Source organism: Dromiciops gliroides, chromosome 4 (assembly GCF_019393635.1).
Source record: "Dromiciops gliroides isolate mDroGli1 chromosome 4, mDroGli1.pri, whole genome shotgun sequence".
In the NCBI taxonomy this organism is placed as follows: domain Eukaryota; kingdom Metazoa; phylum Chordata; class Mammalia; order Microbiotheria; family Microbiotheriidae; genus Dromiciops; species Dromiciops gliroides.
In genome coordinates, this window is record NC_057864.1 from 182,981,810 (window position 1) to 183,003,405 (window position 21,596).

A 21,596-nucleotide genomic window follows, 5' to 3' on the forward strand; every position below is an offset into this window, starting at 1 on the left:
ATCACCCCTTGCGGCTGAGCTCCTGGGCACCTGATCGTAAAACATTCTTGCTATATACATGGGAGGGGGCCACTCCTGGCCTGAGACCGCTAGTCTGCAAGCAGAGGCAGCCCGGAGCAGCTGGGATGCTGGTGCCTGTGAGGCGAGTCCAGCTCCGGAGACACCCAACCGGTTACCTCCCCATCCCCACCGATGCCCACGGGCGCCCGCCCTGCCGCCTCAGTGAACTCCTATGCCAGCTCCCCATTGCTTCACTTCCGCCCCTGTCCCGCTCCAGGCACACCTGAGGCCGGCCAGAAATCTGAGAGGGAGGGGAGTATATGGGAGGGGAGTAGATGGGAGGGGCGTCTATCTGCTGTCAAGGCCATGTGCTGGGGCCCGGGAGGGAGGGCGGGAAAGATGCTCTTTAAGAAGTGGGGGGTGGCCTAAAGCCTCAGTACACTCCGCACCTGGCCGCCGAGCCCGCCTCAGTCCCGGGAGACCAGTTACAGCACGAGAGCCGCGGCAGACCAGGCAGCTGTTTCACAGGTAGCCTCCGGAATCACAGATTAATTAAGCCTTTGGGGTAATGAAGTGGAGGGAAGCGGGGGAAATGGGACTGGGGTGGGGGGGAGGCGGGGAAGGTAGAAGTAGTTATCCTCTCCTATCTTTAACCCATTGTGTCTTCCCCCGTGAACACTGCGAAGGGCTCTCTAAATATTCGTGATTGTTCATATTCTCATCATTATTATATCATCATCACCAGCCCATTTTTTTCTTTGGGACTAAGAGGGAAAGAAAGATTGAAGAGGATATACAAAGAAAGACAAAAAGGCAGCCCTTACCCTCAAAGAGCTCACAATCTAATGGGGGAAAGGTGGGTCAAAGGTAAGGATCTAGCCATCTCTGTAGAGAGTCAATATTGAACCCTGGTTCTGCCACTTGCTACTTGGAGGACCCTGGAAAATCCCCAAGCCACAGCAGTCAGAGGACTTGGCTTCAGATCTGTGCTCTGAAATTGAATGTCTGTGAGACTCTGGGCAGTTCCCTTAACCTCTGGGAGCCTCATTTTTATCATCTTTAAAAAAAAAAAATAAGGGAGAAGGGGCAGCTAGATGGTACAGTGGATAGAGCACCGGCCCTGGAGTCAGGAGGACCTGAGTTCAAATCTGGCCTCAGACACTTGACACTAGCTGTGTGACCCTGGGCAAGTCACTTAACCCCAATTGTCTCACTAAAAAAAAAAAAAACATAAATAAAATAAGGGGGAGAGGGGGCACAGAACTAGATGGTGTCCAGGGTCTGAATTCTGTGATCCTATGAGCCCAGATCACTCAGATCACATGCCAGGAGAACCAGGAAGGATGTTGATGAAGACTTAGCTTCTAGGAACAGGGTTAGATTTGTTATCTGTGATTGCAAAGTGGAAAGAGCCTTTGTTGTTGTTATTCAGTAGTTTTAGTTGTGTCTTACTCTTTGTGGGCCCATTTGGGGTTTTCTTGGCAAAGATACTGGAGTGGTTTGCCATTTCCTTCTCCAGCCTATTTGACAGATGGGGAAACCAAGGCAAACAAAGTCAAGTGACTTGCCCAGGGTCACACAGCTAGTGTCTGAGGCCAGATTTGAACTCAGGAAGAGGAGTCTTCCTGACTCCAGGCCTGGCACTCTATTCACTGTACCACCTAGCTGATCCTTAGAGGGACCTTAGAGGGCATTTACTCCACCTTTCTCATTTTACAAAGATGGAAATTGTGCAGTTTAATTCATTAATTAAGAATAAATTAATAATTTGGCAGAGTTGGGATCTGAACCCAGGTCTTTTTGACTCCAGAGCCAGAATTCTTTCCATGAGTTCTTACGCCCCCTTCCTCAATAAGCTATACCATCTGGCACCTACTATATTTACCCTTCAGGGGTTATTAGCCATGCTTCTGACTCATTATCTTCCTGAAAACCCTCTACCTCATTCCCCAGATCTATGAAGAGGGGCTCAGCCCTGAGGGGTTAAGCACTCCTCCCTCTAAAATGAGTAGCTCTGACATGTAGAGGAGGGAGCTGGAGTACTAACTATATCATGCTCTTCCTCACATACACACAAACCTGCCCCCCTGTTATATGTGTGAGACAAAGAACAAAGACCCAGTGCTGGACCTTGAGGGATATAGATGGAAGAGCCAGGGCCTCACCTTGGCAGTCAGAAAGTAGTCTGACTGATTACTCACTGTCCCTACCCCAGACAGCTAGGTGGCACAGTGGATAGAGTAGGCCTGGAGTCCAGACTCATCTTCCTGCGTTCAAATCTCTCAGACACTTATTATAGTTGTGTGACCCTGGGAAAGTCACTTGATTTTGTTTGCCTTGGTTTCCCCATCTGTCAAATGAGCTGGAGAAGGAAATGGCAAACTACTCCTGTATCTTTGCCAAGAAAACCCCAAACGGGGTCACAAAGAATCAGACATGACTGAACATCAACTGGCCTCACCCCCAAGAAGCATTCAGAGTGTTGGGGGAGAGTCAAGGTAGAGACACAATCCCTTCTGTGGGATTATTGCAGCCAGAGGTTCTAGTGATTTCATTCAGTAACCACATAAAGCAAGGAGAATTCAGAGATCTCGTTCCATCCCTGCCCCTGCCCTTGTCATTCTCCATGACTTAGATCATCTCTTTCTCTCATTTTCCCATTTCAGAAAAGAGAATGTTGTGGGGGAGGGGGCGAGGGAGGAGGACTGCCAAGAATGGGGGAGGGAGGGGGGACTATACCTTTAGTCAGGTCTTTGGAAAGACTGCATTTCATGGGGTTGCAGAAATGTTTGAATTCAAATGCGATCTTCTAGTCCAGCTTCTTTATTTTATGAAGATAGGAACAGAACTGGGGACTTCCCTTGTGTGGAGAATTCCCAGATCAGGAAATTCCCTCCACCGATGCAGACCTTAAAGTTTAAAGAGTCACTTAGAGCAATAGTCCTAGATTTGGCCTCAGAACTCATTTACATCCTTTAAAATGGGGGCAGCTAGGTGGCGCAGTGGATAGAGCACCAGCCCTGGATTTAGGAGTACCTGAGTTCAAATCCGGCCTCAGACACTTGACACTTACTAGCTGTGTGACCCTGGGCAAGTCACTTAACCCCAATTGCCTCACACAAAAAAAGAAAAGAAAAGAACACCTGAGTACATCCTTTAAAATGACTGAGGACCCCAAAGAGTTTTTGTTTATGTGAGTTACAGAAATAACATCTTAGTATTGTCATGAAATTGTCATTGATCACAAGGGCCCCCTGAAGGGTGTTGGGGACCCCCTCCTGGTGTTTGAAGACCACTCTTTGAGTATTGTTAGCCTAAAGCATGGACAGGTAGAGTGACTTACCCAGGGTCATACAGCCACTAAGTATCAGAGACAGGATTTGAACCCAGGTCTTCCTAACTCTGAGCCCAGCTCTCTGTCACCTGTGCCAAACACTTCCTGTTGTTTCTTGCACATAGTAGCCCAACTCTCTCAATACTAATCTTGTCATTTGACACAGAAGAAAGAAAAGTGGGACCCAGAAAGAGAACGTGGCTTGCCCCAAGGCACCCAGCAAGAAAGAGCTACGATTAGAAACCAGGTCTCCACCCTGAGTCTGCACAGAGCTCCCTTTCCAAATACCCTCCCTACCCAACACAACTCAAGGCAGTTGACCCATCCTCCCAGGAGCACAGGAGCTATGGCAGAGTTCACAAATGCCACCCCTTCAGGATACATACTAGGAGGTGCTCTGAGATCTTATCCTGACACACCAGAACAACATGAGCATAATCATGGAAAAAAATCATCTCCCAGTATCCTCAGCTGCCCTGAGCCTAGGTATTGGGAAGGAGAGCTCTCTGGCTCCTTCCCATTTCCATTTATAGCCATCCTCCAAGATTCAGCCTTAGCAGCTTGAGTGTCCATGACACCTTGGGAGCAGTGAGCCTGACCCTGTCAAGGTGGATTTGTCCTCTTGTGCCCTTTTCCCCTAATCAGTTCTATAACACAACAACCTCCTCCTAGCTCTCTGGCAAGGATGATTCCTCTCATTGCCGTAGCAAGATGACAGGGGTTTCCGAGCATCCCAGACCCATCCTAGTGTGAATCAGGAAAATGGAACCCGGCCAATCATAGCAGCCAAAAAGCAGTCTGGACTCAAGCCAAACAAAAACCAGGCCTCGGCTTCTCTATGTGAAAGAAGGAGAAAGATAGAAAGAAAGAGAGGAAGGAAGGAAGGAAGGAAGGAAGGAAGGAAGGAAGGAAGGAAGGAAGGAAGGAAGGAAGGAAGGAAGGAAGGAAGGAAGGAAGGAAGGAAATAAAGAAGAGAGAAAAGGAGAGAAAGAAGGAAGAAAGGAAAGAAAAGGAAGGAGGGAGAGAAGGAAGGAAGGGAGAGAGAAAGGAGAGAAAAAGGAGAGAAAGAAGGAAGGAGGAAGGAAGGAAGGAAGGAAGGAAAGAAAAGGAAGGAGGGAGGGAAGGAAGGGAGAGAGAAAGGAGAGAAAAAGGAGAGAAAGAAGAAAGGAAAGGAAGGAGGAAGGAAGGAAAGAGGAAGGAAGGAAAGAAGGAAAGAAGGAAGGAAGGAAGGAAGGAAGGAAGGAAGGAAGGGAGAGAGAAAGGAGAGAAAAAGGAGAGAAAGAAAGGAAAGGAAGGAGGAAGGAAGGAAAGAGGAAGGAAGGAAGGAAGGAAGGAAGGAAGGAAGGAAGGAAGGAAGGAAGGAAGGAAGGAAGGAAGGAAGGAAGGCAGGAAGGCAGGCAGACTTGGCTAGGGGCCAGAAGCTCTCACCCAGATGAGAAGAAGAGCTTATGAAGTGAACAGAGTGCCAGGCTTAGAGTCAAGCAAGAAGTTCTGAATTCAGAATCCTTCCCTTGTCACTTAGGAGCTGTGTAACCTTGAGCAAACCCCTTTTCTTCTCCCAGAATCCATTTTCTCATCTATAAAATGGGGATAATAATCTCTCTGGCGCCTACCTCACAGGATTGTTGTGAAAAAGTAAGCTTCCTTTAAGATTCGTTTACATGCCACCTCCTACAGGGAGTCTGCCCTGATGCCCCCAGTGGATGGCACCCTCTCTCTTGAAACCCCTTTGCAGATCTTTTTTATTTAACTCTCTACATACTAGTTGTTTCCCCCCTAAAAGAAGATAAGTTCTGAACTATGAATGTGGAATGTGGCATAGAATGCCAAACGTTTGCAGTGAGTCAGTTCACTCTGCTGAGCTGTTTCCTTTTTGCCCTCTTGTTTATACTTGGTCAGAAGATGTGAGAGAGGTCAAAGCATGGCAGATAGAGAGCTGGCTTCAGGGCCACGAGGAGCTGATTTCAGGTCCTCAGCTTTACTGCCTCTGTGGCCCTGGGCTACTTTGTTTACCTCTCAGATTGCTAAGACACTAAGTTGCCCAGAAAATACTGACTTGCATTGGTAAAGGAAGACCCAGAGGTGGATTTTCAATGCCATATCAATAATATCAGGTCCAGTCCCCATCCAGAAGGGTTGGCTCTCTGGGAGGCAGTGTGGCCCAAAGCATAGAGCACTGGACTTTGGAGTCAAGAAGACCTGAATTCAAGTCCAGCTTCAGATATGTACTAACTATATGACCCTTGGTGAAGTCACTTAACCTCTATTAGCCTCAGTTTCCTCATCAGTAAAATGGGAATAATAATAGCACCTATCTCCCAGAGTTGTTGTAAGGATAAAATGAAAAAATATTTTAAAACACTTTGCAAACCATAAAACTTTGTATAAATAATAATTATTATTATTATTTATTATTATGTAAAAACAAAAAATATATACATTTTAAAAACTGTTAAAGGAATCTACATTTCCCCAAGAGCAAGGACTGTTTCTGTTCTCCCTTTGTATCCCCAGAGCTCACCACAGTGCTTGGCACATAGTAGGCACACAATAAATACTGGTTGAATTCACAGTTGAGTCATGTATGTAAAGTGCTTCGTACCCTTTTCGAGTTGGTCCTCTATATAAATCTCAGTTATTATTAACATGGAGTCACAGAGGGGGCAGGTAGGTGGTGCTGTGGATAAAGCACTGGCCCTGGTGCAGAAGGACCTGAGTTCAAATCCGACCTCAGACACTTAACACTTACTAGCTGTGTGACTTTGAGCAAGTCACTTAACCCTCATTGTCCTAGGGGTAGAGGGAGACATGGAGTCACGGAAAAACTTGGGAGTCAAAAGACTTGGGTTACCCACTATCTATGCCTGTCATCTTGGGCAAATCTCTTCCCCTCCCCAAGCCTCAGTTTCCACAATCTGCAGAATGAGGGGGTTGTGTTCAATCTTCACAACAACCCTCTGAGGTAGGCACTATGTGTTATTGTTGCTGTTGTTGAGTCATGTCTGACTCTTCATGACCCCCGTGGACTATGCTGTCCATGTTTTGTTGGCAGATGCTGGAATGAGTTGCCATTTTCTTCTCCCGTGGATTAAAGCAAACAGAGGTTAAGTGACTTGCCCAAGGTCACAGAGATAGTAAGTGTCTGAGGCCGGATTTGAACTCAGGTCTTCCTGACTCCAGTCCTAGCCCTCTATCCCCTGAGCTATCTAGCTGTTCCAGGTACCATCTAGGTGATGCTATCCCTATGGGATTTGGTAACTGAGGGTCAGAGAAGTTAAGTTACTTGCCCAGGGTCACACAGCTAAGAAGCTTTCAGATTTAGAATTAAAACTAGATTTCTTAACTCGGCAAAACTTGGAAAGGGGAAAAAATACATCTTTATTTCCGCGGAGTTGGTTTCTTTGTAATCCTGTGTATTTTACTTTATACTTTTAAAAACATGATTCCAAGAAGGCTCCCCACAGGCTTCTCCAGACTGCCCAAGGAGTACAGGACATAGAAAGGCTTAAGGACCCCTACCCTGAAGCTCTCCTCATGACACTTCATTGCCTCCTTGCTCTGGGGAAGCTGTCGTGGAGGGGCCTGAAATCTGGAAGCCCAGTGGTCTGAGGCCCCAGGAACAGTGTTTTTAAATGATCCAGCCTAATCTATTCTTGTGCCCTGCCTCTTCCAGGTCTCCTTGGGCACTCAAAGCTGAGGATTACCTCCTGATCGAGACTGGAACAAGGACCGTGACAGGGAGACCTGAGAAGAAAGGGTGAACCACAGGCCACAGGTCTCCACATACCATGTCCCAAGTGATGTCCAGCCAGGTGCTGAGAGCAGGCCACACTGTCTGTGTAGGCCCTCAAGAGGAGAGCCAGAACGGCTTTCTTCCCACCCGGAGCGCCAACCTAGCTCCCCAGTGTCCGTACTATACCACTGAAGGCTGGAGGGCCCAGGTTCTGATGGCCCCCGCGCCAGGTAAGGGACAGCCACTTCCCAGCAGGGGCAACTGTATCCTGAGCCTCCACCCCACTGGAGCAGGACAGACCACAATGGCAGCCACCAGGTCCAATTGCTTCCCACAGCCCAGGGTGCAGCAGGACACAGGCTGGACAGAAGAGTTGGCTTCCTCCATTGGTTTCTCCCTGGAGAGCCTCAACCAGATGATACTTGAGCTTGACCCTAACTTTGAGCTTCTGCCTTCTGGAGCAGACCCGGTCTCAACCCCAAGTGCTACGGTAACAAGGAGCAAAAAGGAAGAGCCTGAAGTTTTGGGTAAGAATGCCAGGGAAAGGGAGGTGAAGGAAGGAGGACAGAGCAAGACCATGGCTAAGAAGAGGGTTTCTAAACCTGGGGTCTGCATACTGGGAAAAAAAAAAGTGATAACTATATTTCAATTTAATCGGTCTCCTTTGTTCTTTAAACATATTATTCTGAGAAGGGAGCCCTAGTCCTCACCAGACTGCTAAAGGGGGCCTTTGCACACAAAAAAATGGCATGCCCAGGGCCTATTGAATAGGAGAAAGGAAATAAGCATTTATTACCTACTGTATGCACTGTGCTAGGCACAGGTATTATTTCATTTGACCTTCACAACAAACCTGAGAGGAAGGTGATATTATTATCCCCATTTTACAGATAGGGAAACCGAGGCAAACCGAAATTTAAGCAACTTGCCCAGGATCACCCAGCTAGTAAGTATCTGGGCCAGGATATGAACTCAGGTCTTCCTGACTCCAAGCCCAGTGTTTTATCTACTAAGCCATCCAGGTGCCTCTAAATAAAATAGAATGACTTTGTACCTGGTCATGAAAAACAAGGGACACTGTCCTACTACAAGGAAGAGAGATTTTTCTCAGAGGAGCCCCCGATTTGAAGTCACAGGGACTGGGTTCCAGTCTCAGCTCTGCCACTGACTATCCATGTGACCTTGGCCAAGTTGTTTCCTCATCTGTAAAATGAGAGGGTTGGACTTGATCATGGGGTAATAAGTTTCTGTTATGGACACCTATGGTAGCCTTTAAGTCCTTTCTCAGAAGGATGCTCTTAAATGCATAAAATAAATAACATAGAATTACAAAGGAAACTTAACTCTATTGAAATTCAGTTATCAAAGTATTTTTTTTTAACTCATGTTTGGCGGGGGGGGGGGGGGGGGGGGGGGGGGGGGGGGGGGGGGGGGGGGGGGGGGGGGGGGAGGGGGGAGAGAGCTAGGTGGTGCAGTGGATAGAGCTTTGGCCCTGGATTCAGGAGGACCTGAGTTCAAATACGGCCTCAGACACTTGACACTTACTAGCTGTGTGACCCTGGGCAAGTCACTTAACCCCAATTGCCTCACCAAAAAAAAAAAAAAAAAAAAAAACCTCATGGATCCTGGATTAAGGACTCCTGACTAGATGAAAGCTCAGGTCCCTCCCAAATCTAAGATTGTAAGATGTAGCCTGGGAGATGGGAATGTCTCCCTCTGTTTCCAAGGGGCCCCTGGGGTGGGATGAGGGTATAGGGAATGCCCAATGATTAGGATCCCCCAAAGCCCTTCTTCCCTAACATTCCTACCCACCTCCCCCACCCCCACCCCCGTGAGGGCTGAATCCTACAGAGTTGAGCTGATCTGTGATTCAACAACATCTTTGAATCTGGCTTCCTTTCTCAGTTGAAACCTTGACCAAGAGGTCCTCACCATTCCTCTGAACTCTAAGTAAGGCACTCAGCTCACCTGCAGGACTCAGACAGACCTCTGTGGCATGAGGGTCAAGGAGCATCTATTCTACTATATATACACGTGGATATTGAACCCCAGGGGGCTGGTAGGTGGCACAGTGGATAGAGCACAGGGCCTGGAGTTAGGAGGACCTTAGTTCAAATCCAGCCTCAGACACTTCCTAGCTGAGTGACCCTGGGCAAATCACTTAACCTTGTTTGCCTCAGTTTCCTCATCTGTAAAATGAGCTGGAGAAGGAAATTGCAAACAACTCCAGTATCTGCCAAGGAAACCCCAGATGGGTTCACAGAGAGTCAAGCACAACTGAACAACAGCAACAAATTGAAGCCTAACAGTTATATGAGATTAGGGTTAGAGTTACAAGAGGATTGTTAACATTAGAGAAATTTAGACGTGGAAAGGACTATTCAACATCTTCATTTTTCAGAAGAGGAAACTGTAGCCCAGGGAGATAAGATGACTGACTTGCCCACATTCAGGCTCAAGTGAGAGTAGGTGCTAGGGATGAAGTTAAGGTCAAGAGGAGAATCGGAAATGGAATCAGTGTTGTGACTGGCATCAGGTGGAGATTCAGTTAAGCCTTAACCCCAGATTTAGTCTCCAATTAATTTTCATTCCTTTCTTAAAAGGCCTTTGATTTTTTTTTCCTTTGGCGGAGCAATGGGGGTTAAGTGACTTGCCCAAGGTCACACAGCCAGTAAATGTCAAGTGTCTGAGACCAGATTTGAACTCAGGAACTCCTGAATCCAGGGCCGGTGCTTTATCCACTGCGCCACCTAGCCGCCCCAAGGCCTTTGATTTTGATTTTCATAATGTTATAATATGGTGGGCCATTGCCAGTCATCTTGACTTTTGTCTTGCCACTGAACTCCAAAGATTCTGGAGGAGAGAGTGAGGCTGGTGACTTTGCACAGCGCTGCCTCACTGAAATCCAATGCACTTGCAAGTCAAGACATCACCCTCTCTTCGAGGACAAAGGAAAAACAACAGCCCCCATGACCCCGCCCCAGGTTTAGATCCGACTCTAAAAGTTAAAGTTAGGGTTTGGCATGGGGATTAACCCCTCTCCTCTGCCCACTCATTTCTCCTCCCTCTCCCCTCATACTTAGGCCACCTTCCATGACAGTTAGGAAAACTATAATTATTCCTCTGATGGTCATTATTGCTTGTTAGGGCCAGTTGGGGATGATGAGTTGCTCAAGAGAAAGAGTCTAGGGGCTAATTACTGTTAATAGAGTCAAACTATTTTAATGGGGGTTATTAATGACATTAGGTGGGTGTTTTATGCACCCTAGGGGGAGCTTTAATGGCCATGGAACAACTTCAAATCCTTTTGGCAGAGAGGACTCCTGCTATCTCTTCTCCCCCCATCCCCATATCCTGGGGCCTCTGAGATTCAAGGAAACCTAGTTACTCCTCTTGAGAAGAGAATACTGGGCGTTATGAGCCATCAGGGATCATTAGCTTCCACTGGAGAAATGGATTAGGTGGAGAAGAAGAGAGCAGAATGGGATAGGTACCTCAGAGGCCAGTCAGTTCAAACCATACCTCATTAAGAAACTTCGTGGATAGAGCACCAGCTATGGAGTCAGGAGGACTTGAGTTCAAATCCGGCCTCAGACACTTGACATTAGCTGTGTGACCTTGGGCAAGTCACTTAACCCCAATTGCCTCTCACACACAAAAAAAAAAGAAAAAAAAAGAAAAGAAACTTCTCTGGGCAGCTAGGTGGTACAGTGGATAAAGCACTGGCTCTGGATTCAGGAGGACCTGAGTTCAAATCCAGCCTCAGACACTTGACACTTACTAGCTGTGTGACCTTGGGCAAGTCACATAAACCTCATTGCCCCACCCTACCCCCCCAAAAAAATCCAGCCTTAGGCACTTAGCAGCTGTATGAGCCCAGACAAGCCACTTAACCCCAATTGAAGAAAGAAAGAAACAAGTGACCATCCAGCCCCTTCTTGAATGCCTACAATAAAGGGGAACTCACACCCCTCCCAAGCAGCCCATTACACTTTGGGGTGGCTCTAATTGCCAGGAATTATTTTTTCTTCCATCACACCTAACTCTGCATTTCTAGAAAACCTCCTTATTACTCTTAGATGTTGTCATCTCTAGGGTCAAGCAGAGATCAAGCCTGAGGCCCCCAGATTTGTAGGTAGCCCAAGAAGGAGCCCAAGAAGCCAGTTAATCCAATACCTTCATTTTACAGATGAAAACCGGAAGCTAGGAGTGTTTTAGATACTTGCCCAGGGTCACACAGCTAGTAAGTGTCTGAGGCAGAATTGAAACCCAGGTCTTCCTAACTTCAAGTCCAGCATTCTGGCCCTTGTGCCATACTGTTTCTTCTTTTTTTCATATGACTGCCCTTCAGATACTCCAAGACAACTACAATGTCCCCCAACATCCCTCCCATCCTCTTCCCAACTCTTCCCTTCTCCATGCCCAATACTATCAATTCCTTTCACTGATCTTTATACAGCCTGCTATGTTAAGTCTGCCCAAGCTCATGTTTGCTGTTTCCATGACTCATCTATCTACCTCATCCCTGCCATGCCCTTTTCCTTTTGCCTTCAGTCTTTTCCAACATCAGGGTCCTTTCCATGAGTCTCATCTTCTCATTATGTGGCCAACATATTTAAGCTTCAGCTTTGGTATCTGAGCTTCCAGTGAATTGCCTGAATTAATGTCTTTAAGTATTGACTGATTTGACCTCCCTGCTGTCCAAGAGACTCTCTCAAAAGTCTTCGCTACCACCACAATTCAAAAGCATCAATCCTGGGGCACTCGGCTTTCCTTCCAGTCCAGTTCTCACAGCTATACGCTGCTACTGGAAAAACCATAACTTGGACTATATAGACCTTTGTCAGCAAAGTAATGTTTCTGCTTCTTAATATGCTTACTGTCCAGATTTGCCATAGTTTTCCATTCAAGGAATAAGTGTCTTTTAATTTCGTGGCTGCAGTCACCGTCTGCAGTGATCTTTAAACCCAAGAATATAAAATCTGACACTGCTTCCCTTTCTTCTCCCTCTATATGACAAGTGATGGGACCAGTTGCCAAGATCTTAGGGATTCGGGGGTTTTTTTGAGGTTAGGTTTCAAGCCAACTTTTACACTCTCCCCTTTCACCCTCATCAAGAGGTTTCTTAATTCTTCTTCACTTTCTGACATGAGAGTAGTATCATCTACCTATCTAAGACTTAATATTTCTCCCAGAAGCCTCAATTCTGGCTTCTGATTCACCCAGTCTGGCATTTCCCATAAGACCTTATTAGCAAATCCTTTATCATCCTTGTCAGCCTCCTCTGGATGAACTCAAACTTGTCCATTTTCACAGAATCTTGCACATGGGCAAGTCCAACTTAGTGGCCTTGGGCAAGTCACTTGACCTGCCTGGCTCTCAGTCTCCTCATCTGGAAAATGATGGGCCTCTGAAGTCCCCTCCAACTCTGGATCAATGACCCTTTGATGCTATATTATATTTGTCCTCATTAAATTTCACCTGATTCAATTCAACTCAACCCTCTCTCCTGCCAAGATCTTTTTTAGAGCCTAGATCTATCATCCAGCTTCATGTCATCCCTCTTAAAATGTGATGCCCAGAGCTGAGCAATTCTTTCTAAGTATGTTGCCATATTTCCCTTTTCAACATGTTTCTTCCAGGTAAATGCTTGTCCACAGTAAAAGGCTTTTCATTTTAATAACTCACCATCACCCCTTCCCTCCATCCTGTCTGCTCCTGCCCTTGGCACCTGGCAAATGACCCAGTGCTCAGTTCAGACTTGCCCATTAGTAACTGGCTGCATGGGTGCCCTGCGGGTTCATTTTGTTTGTCCTGATAAACAAGAGCCACACCTTGGTTATGGGAGTGGAGAAATCCACCGTGTTCTTCCACTCCCAACCGTATGCACCTCCTGATAGCTACAGGACAGCAGCAGTGACTCAGTTTACCTATCCACCTCCCCTTCCAGTAGCATCTTCCCCAACCCCAGATCCCTTTTCACTCCCTAGAAATGGCAGGGTCCCAGAAACAAAGGAAAAGGTAGGAGTGAAACCAGTAAGAAATTTTACAAAGCTGCTCTGATGCTCCCCCCGACCCAGGGCCAGACTATTGGGCAGTGTTCAGGGTTAACAGCTGGCCCTTCTAGAAAAGAGCAAATAAGGCAGGTTACTCCCCACGGTTTATGTCCAGCCACCCTCACCCCAGGCAAAGGCCCTGTGGTGCTCTGAGAAATTCTAGCTCTGAATGAAGCCAAGTGTTTGCTATGGGCCAAGCACTGTGCTTCCTTCCTTATATTCTAGCAAACTCAAAGCACTTTCCTCCCTTCATTCCATTTAGTGGCGAGAGTCTCACTCTAGCTTAAGGACAGTCAGAAGGACACAGACTGAGCCCCTCCTGTCAATACCCACCCAGAAGACCTAGGCCAAGCCCAATCCCTTGACTCCCCCATCTGACGTAAGTCCCACCATCACCACCATCCTCTGCTGGCAAGGCAAGGTCTTAATGGGCAGGTAAGGACAGAGCCAGAAGTGCTGAGCAGGGGCCAGATAATGGGCCCCACCCTCCTACAGGCTGCTACAAGCACAAGCTTTGCAGCCATTACTAGAGGCCCAAGTGCAGGAACCAGTGATGGTTCTGGGAGGGCCAGAACCAGAGAAGTGGGACAGAAAGAGGAAACAGAGGGTGGGTCTCAGTGATGCTCCAAAATAAGGAACGCCTGTGCTGACACATCCAGGATAGCGCAAAGAGACAGATTTCCCCTTACCTGGGGGGCCGGGGGTGAGGACAGGAAGAGCAAACAGGAAGTGAACCATGTCTCCAGGGTCCTGGGTTAGAGGAAATGGACCATAAAATTTAGAGCCACATCTTAGACATCATCTGGGCCAATACCCTATTTTACTGATAAACCAACCAGACCTCAGAGAAATTAAGTGATATGCCCAAGGTCACCCAGCTAGTAACTGTTAAAGCCAGATTTCAGGCAGCTAGGTGGCACAGTGGATAAAGCACCGGCCCTGGATTCAGGAGTACCTGAGTTCAAAGCCGGCCTCAGACACTTGACATTTACTAGCTGTGTGACCCTGGGCAAGTCACTTAATCCCCACTGTCCTGCCCCCCCCCCAAAAAAAAGCCAGATTTCAAGCCTTCTTCTGCTAAACTGCCCTGGTGGATCCCACTCCAGTGCATCTAGGCTAGGCATGGGGGTCGTGAAACAGAGAGAAGGAATAGCAATGGCCTGGCCTCACAATTGTGTGCCCAGAGGAGTCTGGGGAGAGGGTTCCTACATTCTAGCATCTCCTGAGAATGAAGTTCCCCTTCTTTCTTCTAGAGAGGTTCTAGCGTGAGCACAGCTGTCTAAACAATATCATTGACTTTCTTCTTCTCTCTCCAAGATATCAAGTATATTGAGGTGACATCTGCCAAATCAAGGTGCCAAGAACCCCCTCAACACTGTGCCAGCCCCTCAGTTATCCCTTCCTGCGGATCGCCCCTCAGTGGCGGCCTCCTCCTCTGCAGGGGAGGTGAAAAAAGTGCCAGCAGCGAGAGCCTCATTTTCTCTGGGAGCCAACGTAGGGGGCATCACCAACCTCATCAACCCCCACCCTCTGGGGGAGAGCGATCATCTCATCCCTCCTCCTCCCCCGGTATCGCCATTCCCAAGAACGAGAACCCTGGTCTTCAGAGTGAGAGCTTACTCCGAGAAGCTTCTCCAGGCTCAGGAGCTGTTCCAAGGTCCTCCCTGGGGAGCTGGGCCCTGCAGAGGGGCAGCGGGGCTTCTCTGTTGTCCAGCAGCCCAGCCTCTGATACCAGCTATGTGTTTGGCAGGTACGTCCATTTTTGCTTGCTCCCCATCTCTTCCCAGTGATCAAATCAACCTCTGCTGGGGACTGTCGTAGGTGTGCCTCATTTTAAGAAAAAACCCATGTATGGTATTATTCCCCTGAGGCAAATTAAGGGCTCTTCACTTTACAAAAGAATTCATTTAAATAGGGAGCTCATATGTTTAAAATGGGGTTCTTTTTCTAGAAATCTGACCTACACACAAGACTTCTAGGAGAACTCTACTGAAGATCAGCCAGTACACATTTGCCCACATTTCAGATGTTAGGTAACATATTCATTCAGAGCTAACCTGACTAGGGTCTAAGATGGGAGTCAAACCCCAAATCTTGCCTCCAAATGCAGCATTCTTTCCACCTCACCATGATACTGTATTAAGAAGTTGCCACGGAGGCAGCCAGGTTGGGCAGTGGATAAAGCACCAGCTCTGGATTCAGGAGGACCCGAGTTTAAATCTGGCCTCAGACACTTGACACTTACTAGCTGTGTGACCCTGGGCAAGTCACTTAACCCTCACTGCCCCGCAGCAAAAAAAAAAAAAAAAAGTGCCAAACAAAATGCATTATTTTAAAGTCTAAAACCTCTCTTTTGTCATTTTTCAGTCTTTCCAGTCACATCTAACTCCTCATGACCCCATTTGGCGTTTTCTTAGCAAAGATCCAAGAGTGATTTGCCTCTTCCTTCTCCAGATCATTTTACAGATGAGGAAACTGAGGCAAACAGGGTGAAGTGACTTGTATAGCTAGTAAACAAATGAAGCTAGATTTGAACTCAGGTCTTCCTGCTTCAAGGCCCAGTCCTCTAACCACTGTACCACCTAGCTGCCCCAAGCCCTCTAAGTCCACGCAGAAAACACTCTTTTAAAAAACCTCTAATGGAAGAAGAAATCTAAAGGGGAGCAAAGTTTTATACTTTCTGTATTTTTCCTTATTACAGTCCCTTTCCTATCATCCACTTCTTTACGGATTTGCCAGCTTGCTTTTTAATCTTGCAGTCCTAACCTGAGAACATGTTAGAAAGAAATCAGCATCATAGGCTCATAAATATATAGACAGAGCTTGGAAGGGCCCTTGGAGATCATTTCGTCCAACTTCCTCATGCGACAAATAAAGAGACTGAGACTTAGGCAGGTTAAGCAATTTACCTGAAATCATGCACGTCACACAGTGCTCGATCTGGAGTCAGGATGACATGAATTCAAATTCTGCCTCGGATATGTCCCAGTCCTCCTGAAGCTTAATGCCTTCCCTCTGAGACTACCCCCAATCTATCCTGCCTACAGCTTCCGTCCACAGTTGCTCACATGTCGTCTCTCCCATCAAGCCATGACCTCCTTGAGAGCAGGGGTTATTTTTTGCCTTTCTCTGAATCCCCAATGTTACCTACAGTGCCTGGGACAAAGGAGGTGCCGAATATATGCTTGTGGGCTGACTGACTGACTGACCGAGACCCCTGGCGGATCACTTAACTTATCTGTGCCTCAGTTTCTTGATCTGTAAAATGAGGGGGGGGGGCTGGACTCAGCAGCCTCAAAGGTCCTTTCTGGCTCTAGATCTTTGATTCTATGGACATGCACTTTAGGCATGTAAGAAAAGAGGACCTTCTTCCCAATCACAAACCACAGGGCTCCCTTCAGCTGAATCCTGGCTAGGAGTAGTAAGCTATAGGGACGGCTGCAGAGTGGTGTCCATTTTGGGACACACTGACTGGAGCCTGCTTATGTCAATGCAACACAGCTGAGCCATTGACGCCACACAAGAAACAGTGTGGCATAGTGAATAGTCTAAGATTTGGGATGAGGAAGTCCTGGGTTCAAATCCCATCTTTCATACTTACCAGCTGTGTGACCCCTGACAAAACACTTAAACTCTTAAGCCTTATTTCCTTATCTATAAAAGAGATATAATCACACCTGTAGTATCTAAAGGGTGGGAGTAGGGGGGGCGGGGTTCATGTAAAGCTAAAATGAGATAATCTACATGGTTATTTGTTCTTTGTTCTGGAAGAGGACTAATGACATCAGGAAGGTGATGACAGAACTTACCTGCAAGTAAATTGGGTTTAAGTGAGGCAGGGCTGTGCAAAGTCACCAGCCTTACTCTCTCCTCTGGAGCCATCTGGGTCCAGTGGCAAGATATAGATCAGAGTGACTAGAGATGACCCTGGATACAGTGGAAGACCATGACCTTTTATATAGCAGTTTTAAAGTAGTATTCAGGCTGTCCCAAAAGTCTTAGTGCAGCTTTAAGCTTTAATAGCTTAATAATACTTGCTGTTAGACCTCCCAGAAGGGACAGTATATCATCCCAAGTCCAAGTCTTTCATTATATTAAGAAACTGAGGAATGGAGGAGTTAAGTGACTTGCCCAAAGTCATATAGTTAGTGGCAAAGGTCCGTATTTGAACCGAGGTCTTCTGATGCCAACGACTAAAGACATGGATTACACAGGGGTACGGGTTACACAGCATCTCAGAATTGGAAGGCCATTTAGTCCAATCTGAACCTGACCAAGAAGCCCTTTCTACCACACCCTCAGAGTCCTTTAGTGAAGGGGAAAGGCCCATTCCACTTTTGAATATTTCTTATTATTAGGAATTCTCTTTCCTTTCATCAAGCCAAATCTGCCTCTCTAGAGTATCCACCCATTGCGGCTAGTTTTTCCATCTGAGGCTAAGCAGAGAAAGTTAGATCCCCTTCTCTGTGAAAGCCATCCAAATACCCAATCACTGAAATTATTGTCTTTTCCCTGCCCTCCCCCAACCTGAAGCTCTTCTCTTCTCCAGTCACCTGAACATCCCTCATTCCTTCAACCAAAATTCCTCTGACATTTGTTTATTCAGTAAACATTTATTAAGCACCTACTATGTGCCAGGCACTATGCTAAGCTCTGAGGATCCAAAAAGAGACAAAAGACAGCCCCTGTCCTCAAGGAGATTACAGTCTAATGGCGGAGACAACATGCAAACAAATATTTATAAATCAAGCCATGTACAGGATAAATAGGAAATAATTAAAAGAGGGAAAGTCCTGGAATCAAGAGGAGTTGCAGAACATGGGATTTTAATTAGGGTTTAAAGGAAGCCAGGGAGGTCAGTAGTTAAATCAGGCCATTCACCATTCTAGATACATTCCTTTGAGCATTCTCCAGTTCAGCAACGTCTTTGTTAAATTGTGGTGCCAACAGTACTCTGAATGTGGTCCAGCCATGGCAGATGACAGCAGGCTTGTTATCCATCTCCCTTATTCTGGGCTCTCCATCTCTCTTGATGCTGCCTAAGATCTGATTGGCTTTCTTGGCTACATATCATACTGTTGGTTTCTATTGAGATTGTAATCCACTATTCTGTCCTAGAGGCTGAGAGCAGTTGGCCTGAGTCCAACCACTCATTTTTTTTTATGTTTAGGTCAATCTCTCCTTAAACAGAAATCTCTAAGTATCAGTCAGAATCAAGAGGGAAGTGGGGCAAAGAGAAGGGAAGGCACAGAATGTGAAAAATACTAAGAAGACTGAGTGATAGAGAAACTTTTATGTCAGTTATGTATAGCTAAGTATCTTTTGGGTAGACTCAAGGAAGAAAGGAAACAAACATTTATTAAGCACCTACTATATGCCAGACATTATCTTGTTTGATCTCACAACAACCCAGAGAGATAGGTGCTATTATCATTCCCATTTCAAGGTTGAGGAAACTGAATCAGGCAGAGGTTAAATGACTTGCCCAGGGTCAAACAGCTAGGTAAGTGTCTGAGTTGAACTCAAGTCTTCCTGACTCCAGGCCCAGTATTCTATGAACTGCACCATCTAGCTGTTTCATTTAATTGGGTTGATCCTTTGCTTAGAAACCAGAGTTCTTAATCTGGGGTCCATGAACTTGTGGTTTTTTTAAAATAAAATTTTATTTTTTCTCCCAATTACATGTAATTTTTAACATTTTAAAAAAGTTTTGAGTTCTAAATTCCCTTCTCCCTTCCCTGAGATGGTAAGCAATCTAATATAGGTTGTGCATGTGCAAATATGTAAAACATTCCCATATTGGTCATTTTATGAAGGAAAGATAGAAAAAAAAGATGGAAAGAAAGAAGGAAGGAAGGAAGGAAGCAAGCAAACAAGCTAGCTAGCTAGGAAACTTCAGTCTGTATTCAGACAACATCAGTTCTTTCTCTGAAGAAGGATAGCATTTTTCATCATGAGTCCATTGGGATTGCCTTGGATCACTGGAAGTTGCTAAGTCTATCACAGTTCATCATACAATATTGTTGTTACAGTGTACAATGTTCTCCTGGTTATGCTCACTTCACTCTGTATCAGTTTGTGTAAGTTTTTCCAAGTTTTCATGAACTTGTTTTTTAAGACATATTTGGATAATTGTTTTAGTATAATTGGTATCCTTTGTAATCCTATGTATTTCATTTTATACATTTAAGAAAGTTCTTTGAAGAAGGAGTCTATAGGCTTCACTGAACTGACTCCCAAAAGGGTTAAGAAACCCTGGCTTAGAGGGTTGCCAAGCCTCATTTAATTAAATCCAATGCTGTCCAGTCAGACAGTCAACAAGCATTTAGTCAGGACTTACCAAGTGCCAGGCGCTGTTTTTAGGGCACAGCAGCTAGTGCCTGGCATGGAGAATGTGCCCTCTAGAGACATCATATCAACCTGTCTTCTCTCTTTCTCTACAGCAGCCAGTCTCTGCTTCCCACCGGCACCTCCAGCCACCAGCCTGCCTACAAATACCCAGAATGTTCTAGAAGCTCTTCTTCCAGCATCCACAACCCCAGCACCTCATGTCCCAGTGGGAGACCCAGCTACTTCCACCTTCAGAGCCCTGACTCAGGACTCACACCCCCAGTCTCCACCTTGGCTCAGCCTACAGGCTCACACTCACCTCCACTCCAGAAGGAGCATGCCAGCAGCTGCCCTCCATCCATTGCTAATTCCATGGTAGACATCCCCATTGTGCTGGTCAATGGCTGCCCAGCACCAGGCCCTCCCTCCCCACAGCCTTCTCGCCAACATCAGAGTTTTGTCCGACCCATGGTTGAAACTCCTGGCAGTCCCTATGCAGCCCTCAGGAACCACAGCAAGACCCCCTCCGATATCTCTCTTGCCTCCTCCCCAGAGGGTGAGTTTTGATATTCTAAATTATTAACATTGATTGAGCTCCTTCTGGGTGCAAAGCCTTAATCTAGTGTAAAAAAATCAAGCAGCAGGGGGCAGCTAGGTGGCACAGTAGATAAAGTACCCACCTTGGATTCAGGAGGACCTGAGTTCAAATCCGGCCTCAGACACTTGACACTTGCTATCTGTGTGACCCTGGGCAAGTCATTTAACCCTCATTGCCCCACCAAAATAAAATTTTTTAAAAAAAACAACTCTTAAAAAAAGAAAGAAGAAGTGGCTAGGTGGCCCTAGATTTAGGAGGACCTGAGTTCAAATCTGACCTCAGACACTTGACACTTACTAGCTGTGTGACCCTGGGCAAGTCACTTAACCCCCATTGCCCTGCAAAAAAAAAAAAAAGAAGAAGAAGAAGAAGAAGAAGAAGAAGAACTTGAAGGAACCTTAGAAGTCATCTAGGCCAACCCCTTCATTTAAGGAAGCTAAAACTCCGAATGGTTAAATAGCTGACCCAAGGTTGCACAGGTAGTAACTGGCAGCACTGGGATGAGCCTAGACTCTATGATTTCAAATCGTCTACCCTTTTCACCATGGTAGGCTGCTTCCAGAGTTTGCCAAACCCTGAAATTCTCAGGCCTAGTTACATGTCAAGTCATGGAATCTCCAATCCATAGGATCATAGACATAAAACTGAAATGACCTCAAAGTCCCAGTATCTCCATTGTACAAATGGGGAAGTCAAGGACCATAGAGATTAAATTACCTATGTACCCAAAGTCACAAAGGTAGTAAGCATCAGAAACTAGATTGGAACTCAGGTCCTCTCCCTCCACAATTGATTGTGCTTTTCACTGTTCTATGTTGCCTCCAGGGTTCCCTAAATCCTGTGGTTCGCAGGCCTAGTTTCATGTCACCCTGGGCATCTCCAGTTTTTTTTCCAGAGATATCATCAAATTTTTCAAAAATCTTCCAAATCTAATCCTTTTAATTTTATACACCTTCATAGCTAGAAGGGTCTTCACAGACCATCTAATCCAAGCCATTCCTTTTACAGATGAGGAAACTGACACCCAGAAAGAGAAGTGACTTGCCACCAAACCACATACAAAATTAATGGAAGAGTTAGTCCTAGATATCAGGTCTAGGGTGAAATGTTCTTTCTACCAAAACCCGCTTCTTGACTTTTATTTATTTTTTTGGTTGTTTGTTTTTTTATTTATGTATGTATATATGCATGCATGTATTTATTTGTTTGTTTGTTTATTTTTGCGGAGCGATGAGGGTTAAGTGACTTGCCCAGGGTCACACAGCTAATATGTGTCAAGTGTCTTAGGCTGGATTTGAACTCAGGCCCTCCTGAATCCAGGGCCGGTGCTTTATCCACTGCCCCACCTGGCTGCCCCACTGCTGCTTGATTTTTAAAAGTTAAATGTTTTATATGGCAGTTTTAGAAGTAGGAAGGAAATGGGCCCTGAAATTGAACAGATTCAGGAAGAGCAGTGCCACAAATCTAAGGGATATTTTTATCCTTTGAATTGAGTTTTTACCAATTTGATTCTGATTAATTGCCAGGTTTGTCACAGATTTCATG

At 46.1% G+C, this 21,596-nt stretch overlaps 1 protein-coding gene across 1 annotated transcript in view; it reads left to right on the forward strand.

Annotated features, from left to right (window-relative positions):
- Nucleotides 1-448: 448 nt before the first annotated feature.
- TNS4 (tensin 4) overlaps nt 449-21,596 on the forward strand; it is a 31,678-nt gene continuing 10,530 nt past the window's right edge. Inside the window, exons 1-4 of the mRNA XM_043962529.1 lie at nt 449-528; nt 7,008-7,594; nt 14,441-14,873; nt 19,567-20,009. Of these exons, the coding sequence (XP_043818464.1) occupies nt 7,123-7,594; nt 14,441-14,873; nt 19,567-20,009 (1,348 nt within the window). The 5' untranslated portion in view covers nt 449-528; nt 7,008-7,122. The remainder of the gene's footprint in view (nt 529-7,007; nt 7,595-14,440; nt 14,874-19,566; nt 20,010-21,596) is intronic.